Source organism: Topomyia yanbarensis, chromosome 2 (assembly GCF_030247195.1).
Source record: "Topomyia yanbarensis strain Yona2022 chromosome 2, ASM3024719v1, whole genome shotgun sequence".
In the NCBI taxonomy this organism is placed as follows: domain Eukaryota; kingdom Metazoa; phylum Arthropoda; class Insecta; order Diptera; family Culicidae; genus Topomyia; species Topomyia yanbarensis.
The window spans coordinates 294,678,790-294,693,303 of record NC_080671.1 but is presented as its reverse complement, the minus strand read 5'-3'; the positions used below and the strand labels follow the sequence as shown (position 1 = coordinate 294,693,303).

The 14,514-nt window shown below is 48.0% G+C and overlaps 1 protein-coding gene across 1 annotated transcript; it reads left to right on the top strand.

Annotated features, from left to right (window-relative positions):
• Positions 1-6,441: 6,441 nt before the first annotated feature.
• LOC131678658 (uncharacterized) lies at positions 6,442-7,267 on the top strand. The gene is made up of 2 exons (XM_058958909.1): positions 6,442-6,989; positions 7,085-7,267. Exons 1-2 carry the CDS (start codon positions 6,525-6,527, stop codon positions 7,184-7,186), a joined length of 567 nt encoding a protein of 188 aa, XP_058814892.1. The 5' UTR covers positions 6,442-6,524; the 3' UTR covers positions 7,187-7,267.
• The last annotated feature ends 7,247 nt before the right edge of the window (positions 7,268-14,514 follow it).

The following is a 14,514-nucleotide window of genomic DNA, read 5'->3' as shown; positions in this document are numbered from 1 at the left end:
AAGTAAAAAACTTGCGTCTCCACCAAGTCGAATTTTCAAACCCTGTGAAAAACTTGCGCCTCCATTAAATTGCCAACCGTCGGAGATTTGTACGCGTGTGAAGCAGCGAACTTAAGAGTCCAATCGGTCTGCGCGTGTGAAGTGACTAGTACGATAGTGTCGTGACGAGCCCTTCGTCTATCAAGCAAAATGCCACGCCCCCCTCCCCCCGATTGGGGCGGGGAACCTCCCCTCAGCCGATCTCTTCCCGGTTACCTGAATTCTGGAGACGTAATTGATCAGCAGACGCTATTACTGCGTGCCGTCAACGAACCAGGAAAAGACGAACAACGCCTCCCAGCTGATCCCTTCCTCATTATGAAATCGGTACAGGCAGTGCTAGGAATCGACCCACGAAATATAGTGAGTGCAACGAAGGAGGCAAGGGGATCCAGATATGTGCTTAGAACCAGATCTAAGAAAGCTTTCCTGTCCCTTTAAAAACTGGACCAGCTCATAGGCGGCCAAAAGGTGGAAGTTATCTCCCATCCAACCCTCAACTTAGTACAGGGCGTCATCTACGACCCTGACACCAAAGACGTTGAAGAAGCTCGACTCTTGGAAGAGCTCAAGGCTCAAGGGGTCACGAATGTTCGACGGATAACAAAAATGCTTGAAGGAAAACCGGTCAATACACCACTAGTTATTCTGTCCTTCTCTGGCTCCAAACTCCCGGAACACGTGTTAATCGGCCTGCTGCGTACTAGCATCCGCCCGTACTATCCGTTGCCGATGATGTGCTTCAAGTGTGGTCATTTCGGGCACGGCAGCCGTTTCTGCCCCAACTCCGTCGCCTGTCTGAACTGCAGCCAAGAACACGAGACATCCAAGGAAAATCCCTGCAAGAACCCTAGCCTCTGCATCAACTGCGGAGATGGGCACTCGACCCGCAGCAGGAAGTGCCCCAAATTTGCAGAGGAGGAACAGATCACCAAGATCAGAATCGACAAAAACTTGACTTTCTCTGAGGCTAGAGCTCTTGTAACTAAACGGCAACAAGGCCCTAGCTACGCGAGCATTGCCGAAGGAAACATCAAGGATGACGAACGGGACACAGTAATAGCCCATTTACAAAAGGAGTTAGCAACTCTAAAGGAAAGCATGGCCCAAGAGAAAAGCAAAGATCGGACAATTAATTACCTGAAAGAACAATGCGCCAAATAACAAAAACAGCTGGCAGCAGCCTCTGCAGAAATAGCAAAACTACGTAATGCCGTCACCGAGCTCCACCAAAAGTCGTCTATGCACTCCCGTGAGAACACTCCCTCCGACGATACTGCTTCCACGGGAACAAAGCCCAAGAAAGGAAAGTTCATCGAACCAGCCCCCGTAACCGTAACCCCCGTTGGTCTGCCCAACCAAGCAGAGCTTAGGAGATCCAACCGCCAGAAAGAGAAAGACACTAGGAAGACCAACACTGACAAATCTAGAAGCCCCAACCCCAAAACTACCCCCGACATAACACTGCCTTCGCCTATCATGGACTCTGCCATGTCCTGGTCACGCTCCAGCTCATCAACATCACTCAACACGCTATGTCAAGAACCACCACCGGACGTTGACTACTCGAACCTCATCTCTGAATAAACCCAACAACACCCAATCCAGCAAGCAGAAAACAACAATAGCAACAGCATTCAATAGTCGAAACCAAACAAACAATCCTCCCGCGTCGACCCTGACCGGGGACGTTCCGGGTTCTCCCGATGCACCCCCGGCGGCTGTCGGCGCGGGCCCGGGTTTTACCCAGGCAAGTACCTCCAGACTAAATCCAACAGTCAACAACCGACTGTCCCCAAATCTTTTCAGCCAATATCCGCCAGGCGGCACTCCGCCGCCAACCATCGAAACACAGAGCAACAATCCGTCACCTGACCCGTTACTTTGGCTAACAGCAAATAACAAATCTAATAAAGAAGAATCGACCCCCAATCGACTGGACCACAGCCACACCAACAATCGGCTCCGCGACCTAAGCCCTGTCGCCGGTTGCTCCTGGCACCCAGTCCATTTCCGCTACAGGAGCAGCGACATGAACGCTGAAAATCGCTACAACTACACCGCATTTACAGAATCCGTGCACACGAAATCACAATGGGACAGCACGAACAACAAAACCTGCACACCGTACATGAAAAAAGACCCTTTCCCCGCGTCGCCCCCGACTCGGGAAGTTCCGGAAATACTCGATGAGTCCCCGACCGTTGCCGGCGCGGGGAACCCGGGGCCTTCCCGGGTAAGTTCCAACAGTCCTGATACTCGATCGGAACCATCTGTCGCACCTTATCTTTCTTCAGGGTCCGACGGTACAAAACCAGCCACACTAACGTCAAAGCTCAAAGTCCACGAAGAAACCATCAGACCTGAAGACGGTAACAACAAAACCTGCTCACCGCGCAGCAAAAAAAGCTCCCTCCCCGTGTCGCCCCCGACTCGGGAAGTTCCGGAGTCATCCGATGAGTCCCCGACGGTTGCCGGCACGGGGAACCCGGGGCCTTCCCGGGTAAGTTCCTACAACCTCAGAACCCATCTGAACCCAACTGCTGTTGCCTCTACCTTTTCTACAGAAACACCAACGACAGGCCAAAGACCCTCTGAACGCACACCCACGGCGGACTCGTCACCACCCTTACCTCTAATTTCCACACGACCCATACAAATGGTATCTAGCAGAAGTCCGGCCAGGAATAGCTCCAGCACCAGTCCAACCCCACCACCCGACGGAACAAACTGCACGCTGGCAATCCAATGGAACACCAACGGCCTGAGAGCAAACCTAGGAGACCTCCAACGCATCATTGCACGCTCTGCGCCCATCTGTCTTGCCATCCAAGAGACACACATAAAGGGAAACACGGATCCATCACCTTGGTTCAGTTACCGTTACATTTGGGAATCAGCCAAAGGGTCGAACATCTACCAGACGGTCGGTCTAGGAACCAGAGCTGACCTGCCGTCTGAGCCGGTAAAATTTGACACCGACCTCATTGTAGTGGGAAGAAAAATCAACTTTCCCATAAGTTGCACAGTAGCGTCTATTTACATCCCTCAGGAAGTCAGTAACGTGGGAAATAAATTACGGAATCTCTTCAAGCAACTACACACCCCCTTCCTATTAATGGGTGACTTTAACGCCCATCACACAGCGTGGGGCTCCAAAAGGTGTTGCCATCGCGGTAATGCCATTATCGAGGCCATCGAAGAGAGCAACGCGGTAACGTTAAATGACGGTAGTATCACCTTCCTCCGGGGCCGATCCACATCCGCCTTAGATTTAACCATATGTTCTAGCTCCATTGCTGGAGCCTGCGGATGGTCGGTTCTCGCCGATACTGGAAACAGCGATCACTTCCCAATCGTAGTCTCCTATGACCGGATGCCCCCCTCTTCGTCGCGGCGTCGTCGTTGGCTCTATGATCGGGCGGAGTGGCTCACCTACGAAGATAACGTATCGGATGCACTCGATCGAGACCGGGATTATTCACCAGACGAGCTTGTAATGGTAATGACACAGGCTGCAAAACCATGCATTCCCCGAACCAGCGGAGCACCACCAAAACGAGCGGTTCATTGGTGGAACCCAGAAGTAGCGAGGGCAATCAAAGAACGACGAAAAGCCCTTCGAAATCTTAAAAATACCCCCCTTGACCATCATCGATGGGATGAAAGATCAGCGGATTTTCGTCGCCTCAGGAACCAGGCCAGGTGGGCCATCGAGAAAGCCAAGGAGGCCAGCTGGGCATCTTTCCTAGACGGGATCAGCTCCGATTCGTCGACTGCGGATCTGTGGAGAAGGGTCAATGCCCTAAGCGGCAAAAAAAGGCAAAACGGCTTCGCACTAACGGTTAACGGTACCACTACAGTTGAGCCCTCTGAAATTGCTAATGCAATCGGTCAACACTTCGCCCTGCTTTCTGGGGACTCCTTCCTCCCACCTGCCTTCCTGAAAACGAAGAGGACAATAGAAGCCACCCCTACAACATTCAGTCCAGACGATAACCAGGATTACAACAAACCTTTCTCAGGAGTGGAACTGGCCACTGCACTGAGTACTGCAAAGGGCAACTCTGCGGGACTCGACAACGTTGGTTATCCCCTGTTAAGGCATTTACCCCCGGTTGGCAAGCGAGCACTCCTAAACGGATTCAACAGGATATGGGAAGGCGGATCCTTCCCAGACAGCTGGAGAACCGCTCTCACGATTCCCATTCCGAAGAAATGCGAGGGAACCAGGAGCCCGAACGACTTCCGACCCATTAGCCTTCTCCCTTGCATTGGGAAGACGATGGAAAGAATGGTAAACAGACGCCTGATAACATTCCTCGAGGAACAGGAGCTTCTCGACCATCGACAGTTCGCATTCCGTAAGGGACTCGGCACAGGAATTCATCTAGGCTGCCTCGGTGAAACAGTAAGTGACGCCATAGCCAACGACCTGCATGCGGACATTGACATCCTTGATCTCGCCAAGGCATACAACACGGTATGGCGTGAAGGAGTACTTCGCCAGCTGCACCAATGGGGTGTTAGCGGAAACCTTGGCTGCTTCCTCAAACAGTACCTCAGTGACCGAAGTTTCAGGGTGGGCATTGGAGGTAAGCAATCGAACCTGTTTCGGGAAACTAACGGCGTCCCCCAAGGGTCGGCCTTGGCAGTCACACTATTCTTGGTCAGCATGAATTCCCTATTTGCTACGCTTCCGAAAGGTATATACGTGTTTGTCTACGCCGATGATATAATACTTATTGCTATCGGAAAAACAATTGGTCGCACAAGACTGAAGCTACAGGCAGCCGTGAATGCTGTCGGCCGGTGGGCTGACTCAGTCGGTTTCAGTATCTCAGCCACAAAATGCGCTATTGCGCACTGCTGCAATTCCAATCATGTAGCCACCGGCAGGCCAGTCAAACTTGCCGGAACCGTAATTCCTTTCCGGAAGGAACCTAAAATTCTTGGTGTGACTATCGACCGGAAGATGACTTTGAAAAAGGACTGCGAAAGTAGAAAACGACTAATTCGCACCATCAGCTCGCGTCACCCAAAGTGGAATAGGCGAACCGCTCTAAATATCAGCCAAGCCCTCATCCATAGTCGACTGTTCTACGGCCTCGAGATAACCAGTCTCAATTGGGAGGGATTAGTAGATATCTTGTCACCGTTGTATCACGGAGTAGTCAGACTAGCTTCGAATCTACTGCCCAGCACCCCTGCCGAAGCCGCCTGCGTCGAAACCGGAGTACTTCCCTGCCGATGGGCACTGGCGGTAGCTGTCCTGAAACGAGCCGTTGGATTCCTAGAGAAAACATCTGGTGATGGATGTCACCTTCTACAGACAGCCAAGGACATCTATATCACATTTACCAATACTCCTCTCCCTACAATCGCACAGCTGCATCGGGTTCGCAACCGCGCCTGGCATGAGCGTGGCCCAAACTTAGACTGCAGCCTGGCTGTATCCGCCAGAGCAGGCGATCCTCCCAGTACTGTCAAAGCCAAATTCCTCCAAATGGTTGAACGCAAATACCCTAATCATCTGCACATTTACACAGACGGCTCGAAACTTAGCGAGGGCGTGGGGGCGGGTGTGAGCGGAATTGGAGAGGGCCTCACCCTTCGTCTACCCTCTGTTTGCTCAGTATTCTCCGCAGAAGCAGCCGCCATCGCCATAGCCATAACCAAGAAACCTGAAGATACTCCGGCTGTGATTTTCTCCGATTCCCTCTCTGTCATCAAAGCACTGGAATCGGGGGAGTCCAAGCACACCTACGTTCAAGCCATAGAGCAATCCTGCGACCCGTTTACTACCATATGCTGGGTTCCCGGCCACAGTGGAATTCGCGGTAACGAAGAGGCTGACCGTTTGGCCGCTCTCGGCCGCCATTCACGCGCTCGGTTTTCCAAAAAGGTCCCATCGTCTGATGTTATTAGGGAATTTAAGGCAAAAGTCTCCGAGCACTTTATCGCCCACTGGAGGAATCTACGAGGCTACCCACAGAAGGTTAAAAAAGATCTCGCGAAGTGGACAGACCGCGAAAACCGGAAGGAACAAAGAGCACTGTCGCACCTACGAGTAGGACACACGAAGATCACCCACACCCACACCATCACCCGCGTCGATCCCCCAATGTGCCCGACCTGCAATACAAGAATCACGGTAGAGCACCTACTCCTTAACTGCCGGGAACTCGAAGACCTGCTGCGACTCCATAATCTGCCCTCCTCGATTCAGGACACACTATCGAACAACTCAGCACAGGAAGAGACACTACTCGCATTCTTGAAAGATGCCAATATTTTTGAAGCTATCTAAAGTGGACCGAGAGCATACTGGCCTCAAACACCCTACCTACCACCATCACATAGCGGGCTGTCCGCCTCACTTCGAACAGGCGCTGAGGAGGATCTCCCGTGGCCCTCTATCAGCCACAACAAACTAGGCCATCTACCATCTTTCAGCGGGCCCTCTGCCACACCCAGACTGGGTGATGGAGAGGTTCTTCCGCGGCCCTTTCAACCACAACCTGCCAACACATGGACCAATACTGCTCAGCGGGCCCTCCGCCACACTCGGACCGGGTGCTGGGGAGCTTCTCCCGTGGCCCTCTATCAACCACAGCATACCAGGCTGTCTACCATCGTTCAGCGGGCCCTCTGCCACACCCGGACTGGGTGATGGGGAGGTTCTTCCGCGGCCCTTTCAACCACAGCTTGCCAACACATATACCAACATTGCTCAGCGGGCCCTCCGCCAAGCCCGGACCGGGCGCTGGGGAGGTTCTTCCGCGGCACCTGCGACTTCAATCTGCCAACCCATCTACCACCATCAATCAGCGGGCCCTCCGCCACACCCGGACCGGGTGCTGGGGAGGTTGTCACGCGGCCCTACCAGCGTATTATCGCCACCGAGTGCAATATCAATCAAAGAACTCAAGGACCTTGTAAAATGCAATGTAATGACTCCTTTTTTTTCTAGGCGAATGACCCTTAGTGGTTAAAGCCTTAATAAACATAATAATAATAATAATAATAGTTTGTTTCCTTTTAGGACAATAACACGTCCAAGCCCATGCGACTTGCCCGACTCTATAGGTTGCCTTATCAGATCTACCATAGTTTGCAGATGAAACTTGGGATGGCAGGCTGCTAGCGGATTGAAAAAGTACCAGATCATGCTGTGTGGGGTGCTGTCCCGGTTAACAATGAGGCGAACGAGATATTTGCAGATACGTCATTTAGGAGGACAAATGTCAGTTTGCTGGTTGAATTTAATTTGGTTTTTTTAAATTTAAAAAATCATAAAAGAATAATTAAGGTTTAAGAATGATATGAGTGTACTCGTAAGGACACCCGCTATCAATACATATGAAAAACTGGCACAATTTTTCCAAATTAAAGATCCCTATTGGGAGAATTTAATAAATATCATTCAACCAACATTTCCCCCAGTAATCGCAATCATAGCGCTTTGAAAAATGTTCAAAATTTTAATGATTCAAAACAACAACGGGACAGAAATCTCGTTGGACTAACACGTAGTTTTGTTTTCTGTTAAGATTTCACAAAAGTACAGCTTTAAATCGTCTTAGGTTATGCAATTATTAGGTTTTCAAACAATTGTTCTGTTTTAGATTAGAAAGATGAGTAGGTAATGTTAACGACATTACCGAAATGAAGTAGCATTCATTTTAAGTTGTTAATACGAATGCTGTAATTTTTACTAATTTCTGAAAGGTTTTATTAAAATAAGTTATTTCGGTATTTCTAATGGAAATAGCGAAATAACGGTACAAGTATATACGATTCTCTACTGTTGAACTGATTCTTTCTCATTTAATGCTCTTTTCACGGTTACCGTATGAGGATAAATATGTTGGAATATTTTAGGTTTCGATGTACGTGTACCGATATTTCGATATTTCCATTAGAAATAACGAAATGGCTGGTTTTAATATAACCTATCAGAATATAGTCAAAATTGTAGCATTCGCATTAACAGCCTAAAGTGTATTCTACTTCACTCCGGTTATGTCTCTGAACCAATCGATATTGTTATTTTTGGAAGTTGTAGTACAAATAGTTTTAATTAAACAGTTAAATTTCCTTAAATTTAAGCAATATGTTTAATTTGAATAAATTCAAACCCCCAACTCACACCACACACGTCTCTTTCTTCTCTCTCTTCCATTCTCACCGCACTTTCCTAAATGAACACATAAAAATATTTTGCATTTTGCTGGTTTATGATTAGATCTTATATTTGAGGGTGATTTAGATGATTGCCCAAATTTTTCATGCGGGAATTTCGGTAAACCGCAAGTCGCCATCTAGAATTTTAAAATGACGCCAACCGTTTGTCTGCTACTCGTAAAAACCATTCCGAAAATACTCATGTTGATTGAGTTGTAGAGAATCTCGCTAAGCCGGAAGTCGCCATTTGGCATTTGAAAATGGCGCCAAAAATCAATTTTCATGGAAAACCTTGCGGGGAAGGTGCAGATTTATTTATTTCTGGCACCTACTCGTCAAGACCATTCCGAAAATACCCATATTGATTGGGTTACAGCGAATTTCGCTAAACCGGAAGTCGCATCTTGGATTTCAAAATGGCGTCAAAAATCAATTTCTGGCACCTACTCTTCAAGACCATTCCGAAAATATCCATATTGATTGAGTTATAGCGAATTTTGCTAAACCGGAAGTCGCCATCTTTGATTTCAAAATGGCGTTAAAAATCAATTTATGGCACCTACTCCTCAAGACCATTCCAAATATACCCATATTGATTGAGTTATAGCGAATTTCGCTAAACCGGAAGTCGCTATCTTTGATTTCAAAATGGCGTCAAAAATCAATTTCTGGCACCTACTCTTCAATACCATTCCGAAAATACCCATATTGTTGGGGTGTGGGCCATAAGGAATCTTCCAGACCCGCCTCTTCCATCTTTCCGAATATATAAGTCTTTTTCATTCAAAAGGACTTACAATATTTTTTGCAAAAACCGTGTTAATTGCGAAATCCACGCAAAGAAAAACTTCCAAAAATATTCTTTTTTACGCGGATTTTCGAATTAACGCGGTTTTTTACGCGGATTTTCCAATTAACTTCGTTCACTCTTTCTCGTAAATTTTGTTTGTTTTAGCTTTTGTGAACGATTCTGTTGGTCCAGATAGGTGTAGAAAATTTTGTTTCATATTTATGTATAAATAACATAAGGCTTAGATAGGCCACCGCTCTCCTGCTGCTGAAATAAGGGTACTGGCTATGCTGCGCATAGGTGATGACAGCTATGCGGCGGTACGTTTTTTTGGTGCTGGTTTTGGTGTTTGTTTTGGGTCGAATGAGGAAGGCGGCCATCGAGTTTTTTTGAAGAAAATTGACGAACCACGGCGTAGAACAGACGTCTGTAACTAGTGTTTTCCCTGGACAGTTTCCCGCCACTGGACCGAGAGTTAAGTGCGCGCGTGCGACGGCAAGTAATCCCGTCGAAAAGTGTCGGTCGTGGTTCGGTTACCATAGTGTTTTGTGGTGTTGGGTCGCCGGATATCAGAAGCTAAACGCAAAGGAGCCACTCGCTTCCCCGGCTAATTACCAAGGACCCAGTGACACCACGCCGCCCTCACTGTGGAGGATCAGCCGAACGAGCATAGCTCTCCTCCACAGTTAATCGCAAAGGAGGGCGAAGCAGGTAGGACAACGGATCCACCTGAGGTAGTTTACTGCGGTATCTACCTGGGCCATTCACGGGGAGTGAGTGGACCCGGCGATTAATCGCCCCGTCGCTAGGGAGGTTCCAACAAAAGAGCCTTGCTCACCTCCCTGGCTAATTGTAAAGGACCGCTGCGATAGCAGCCAACGGTACCTGCGGGAGAACACGGCCGTCGGAGTCCCGGTCGGTCGGATAAACCATCGCCTTCCGCCATCGCCAAAAGTAGCTGATTTGTTTCACCGGCAGAGTGCAGCACAGAGGAGAGGAGAATAAAAGTCGGTAAATTTAGTTTATTTGTTTTTTTTCTCTTTTTTGTTTGTTATTATACGTAAATCCGAAATTCCGGTAGGAGCACCTAGGCCGCCCTGAAAGGAAGGGTCCGCCGGGCAATTAAGAACCCGAGTAGTGGGCAAACCCCTACTTACATTTGGCGCACAGCGCAAAACACACTGAAAAAAATATTTTCCTATTTTGGAAAATATTTTTTTCTTCCGGAGTGTGGGGTGCTTCTACTAAATCGAGGATTTTCGTAGAACAGTGGTGAGGTTTCTTCCGCAATATTGTTCCGCGGTCGTATTATTTATTTTTTTACATATTTGGTATTGTTTTTCTTTGATTTTTGCATTTTCCTTTTTTGTCCGAATTTGTGGATTGCGTTGTTTGTGTTTGGTCTGCCGGACGAGTAGTTTGAAGGTTGTTGTCATTTATTCGGTTGCGGTGGCCAATTGCCTTGAATTCTCAATCCGGTTTGAGACATTTTTAGAGTAGCTTGATTTCCTGAAATTTTAAGGGAATCGTTAGTTGGCGAAAAATCAGAAATTTTACCGTACCAGTACTTACATGCTTTGTGTCTTGGTGATTTCTTCCAATATAGCGCAAGTTATGATGGCGTTGGAGAAATTCAACCAAGCGTGTGTGTTCATGCGCGTCGATCATTTGCATTTCGATGAGCTGGATTTTGAGTTGCTATCTCGAAGCATTTTTATCTCTCCTGATTCGGATCTTTCGGGTGTCCAGCGGCAGCGGCGTCTTCGGGGACTTTTGTCGCATGAGCGGTCGTCTCGGAGGGAATTAGTTCGCAATTTCCGGGGTGACGTGGGTGAAGAAAAGGAGATCTGCCTTGGTAAATTACTAACAATCAAGGAAGATCTCCAGTACCGGTGCCCAAACAAGGAGATTTACCGAACACGGTTGCTTCATTTGGGGTCTAGGCTCCAGGTTATCCGAAATTATGCGGCAGGGGAGGTCAACCAAGAAATTTCGGGGTTGCTGGAGGAAGTTCTAGCAGTTTATTCCAGTCATTTCAGTGACGAACAGGCAGCACTTCCTCCCGACAACCAAGAAGGGGAGGATGGAGAGATTTTGGGAGATTTGCTGAGTACAGACGTACCTGCAATTCCACAGGGATCCAATCCTTCCGATAACCAAGGATCTCTTTCTAAACAGCTCGTAGGGGACGACCTGTTGCGTGTCTTGTGCGAGATGAGGGACGAGATTCGACAATTGCGACAGCAATCCGACGATAATAGAGCCCTAGCGTCTCAGGGGTCTGATGCTTTTTCAAAAGCTACTGAAACGCTAATGGGTGGGATTGCTTCACTGACAACCATTTCGTCAGTATTAAGAAAGACGGTTCAAGAAGTTGTCTCACTTCGTGAATCCGTCAGTGAACTTCGGGCACTAGTACATCAGAAGGAAAGTGCTTCCGAGATGGATCTGCAGACCGATCTGGAAGATTTGCGTTTGATGGACGTACCCGATTCATTTGATGAACCAGAGATTCCTCGCCCAACACTGGCGCCCAGTCCCGATCAATTTGTGTTGAAGCGAGGATTCTCGGGTCAACAAAATATATGTCCATCACTTCCAATCGAGAAACCGAAACTGAATACCGGATTCACAGCACCGTACCAAACTCAGAACCAGCCTCACGTTCCTGAATGGACCGAACAGCGGACGGGACCATCCTATCCGAACTTTTCAATATCTACCAACGCGGGAAACGGATCGATGGCAGCCCCAAGGAATTTCTCGCGTAACCCGCAACGCGTCGCTGATTGGAAAATTCGGAAGTATGCTGGAACTGATGAAGGAACGGGACTAAATGAATTCTTAGACACCGTAGCGAGTTACGCTGCGTGTGAGCAAATGTGCGAAGACGAACTTTTCAATTCTGCGATGCATTTGTTCACTGGCAATGCTTTGACCTGGTATCAGGCTATGCGTGCGCAAAACCGGTTGTTTAACTGGAACCATCTTGTATGCGAGCTCAAGGTAAATTTTGTACATCCTGAACTTGATGCTACGCTCAAGATGAAGGCTCTCCAGCGAAGGCAGATGCGTAACGAATCTTTCCAGGAATATTTCCTGGATATGGAAAAAATATTTCGTGCTATGACGGTTCCAATGGCACCGAGCGAAAAACTCGACGTGCTCAAGCGGAACCTGAAACCCGACTATAAACAAATGCTTATTCTCAGGCCAGTGAACACGCTCTCAGAATTGATGAGTCTTGGTAAATCGATCGACGCCTCCAAGACGCCGATTTATCAGAAAGTTTTCGGTTCTTCTCGGGAAGTCGCTGCTTATTCTGACAATCCACCACAAAACAAACAAAAACACAATAATCAAAACGAAAAGGGAGGTGGACAGAATAACGGCAACGCAAAATCCAAAACGTTTTGGAACAAGAATGCCAAACCGGCAGGTCTTGATTCAAGCAAGCCTCCTGACAACCAGAAAAAGAAACAGCCAGGGAATCAGGACGGAAAGAATCTCGAGGGAAACAATCAAAAACCAATCGAACCACCGCAGAAACCTATAATGTGTCTGGAGTATTTGGTGGAAAAGCATCGTCCTCCCGTGCTCGGCGTCTGCTACAATTGTGGAGACAAAGGACATGAATATGAGGAATGCCGGAAACCAAATCGGGTCTTCTGCATCGTGTGTGGTTTTAAAGGGTTTGATGTTTCTCGTTGCCCTTACTGCCTAAAAAACGGGATCAGAACCAACTGAAGTCGCAGTTGGCAGTAAAGCAGCGCTCCAAAGAACAACTCATTATTAATCCCCAGATTTATGACAGTTTTCGACCGGCTCGTGATGAGGACTATGATAATTCGTTGTCTGTCGAAACCATCGTCCTTGACGACCCGTTCGATAACCGTCCGTTTGCAATTGTCGCAGTGTACGGCAAATCCTTCAAAGCCTTGCTCGACAGTGGTAGTAACGCCACAATTATAACTAAAAAGCTATACCGAAAGTTTTCGAAAAGTCCATTGAAAAGGTTGGAACGACCATTCGAACTACGTTCTGCAAATGGTCAATCCTTACCAATCATTGGACAAGCGTATCTCCCGTATACTTTTCAAAATTTGACAAAGGTCCTATGCACTCTTGTAGTAGAGCATCTGACCGTCAACTCCATTCAAGGTATGGACTTTTGCCGCGCCTTTGGGATTTCTCCTGAGATACAAAACTGTGCTCTGTTGAACTCAGGTCAGGAATCAGAAGACGATGAAGAAGATGAAGTACCGCGTGAGTCGATACTCACTTCGGAACAGTTAGCGCGCGTAGAAGTAAAGAAGTGTTTCCAGGCAGTAGAGCCCGGAAAGCTAAACCCAACCTCATTCACAGAGCACAGGATTGTCATCAAAGATGAATTCCAAGGAGCGGCACCCGTTTGCCGATATCCTTATCATATGAGCCCAAAGAAACTGTCTAAGGTCTGGGAAGAAGTTGACCGATGGCGGTCTATGGGAATTATCGAGGAGTCTGATTCGGATTGGTCGCTTAATATTGTGGCTGTCACGAAACCAGACGACTCAATCCGCCTTTGTCTAGACGCTAGGCCTCTCAATGAGCGTACTGTACGGGATGCATACCCTTTGCCCCACCCTGGGCGAATATTGGGCGGCTTACCCAAGGCGAAGTACCTGTCTACCATAGACTTGAAGGAGGCCTTTCTCCAGGTACCCCTGGCTAAGGATAGTCGCAAATATACCGCTTTCAGTGTTCCCGGCAGGGGTATGTTCCAATTTACTCGTCTACCATTTGGTCTCGTCAACAGCCCCGCTACTCTGGCGCGACTGATGGACCAGGTTCTAGGACGCGGTAAATGGGAACCTTACGTTTTCGTCTACCTAGATGACATCATCGTCGTAAGCGAAACATTCGAGCATCACATACAGTTGCTCAAAGCAGTGGCCGATTGTCTAGCAAGAGCCAACCTAACCATCAATTTGGAAAAATCCCGTTTTGGAGTCCCCGAACTAAAGTTTCTTTTTTATTTGTTGAATCGGGACGGACTAAAGGTCAATTCTGACAAAATTCAGCCGATTCTCGACTACGAGAGACCGGTTACCGTGACGAAACTTCGTCGTTTCCTCGGTATGTGCGGTTATTACCGCCGCTTCATTGATCGGTTCAGTGAGGTCACTGCTCCCTTGAGCGATCTGCTCAAAACGAAAACCAAGAGCTTAGTTTGGAACTCCGAGGCAGAACTCGCGTTCCTTAAAATTAAGGAACTTCTAGTCACTCCTCCAGTTTTAGTCCCACCAGACTTCTCCAAAGAGTTTATCCTTCAGACAGACGCTAGTGACGTATCAGTCGCTGCTGTTCTGGTGAAGGAGTATCCCGAGGGTGAGAAAGTAGTTGCTTACTTTTCGCACAAACTGACCACTCCCCAAAGGAACTATCATGCAACTGAGAAGGAAGGTCTGGCGGTGATAATGGCGGTTGAACACTTCCGAGGTTACTTGGAAGGTTAT

Bases quoted from the DNA above. Each gene is read 5' to 3' on its own strand.
- LOC131678658 (XM_058958909.1), top strand. From the start codon at position 6,525: ATGGAGAGGTTCTTCCGCGGCCCTTTCAACCACAACCTGCCAACACAT. The intron at 6,990-7,084 runs GTAATGACTCCT...GTTTCCTTTTAG, and splicing joins AGGACCTTGTAAAATGCAAT to GACAATAACACGTCCAAGCC.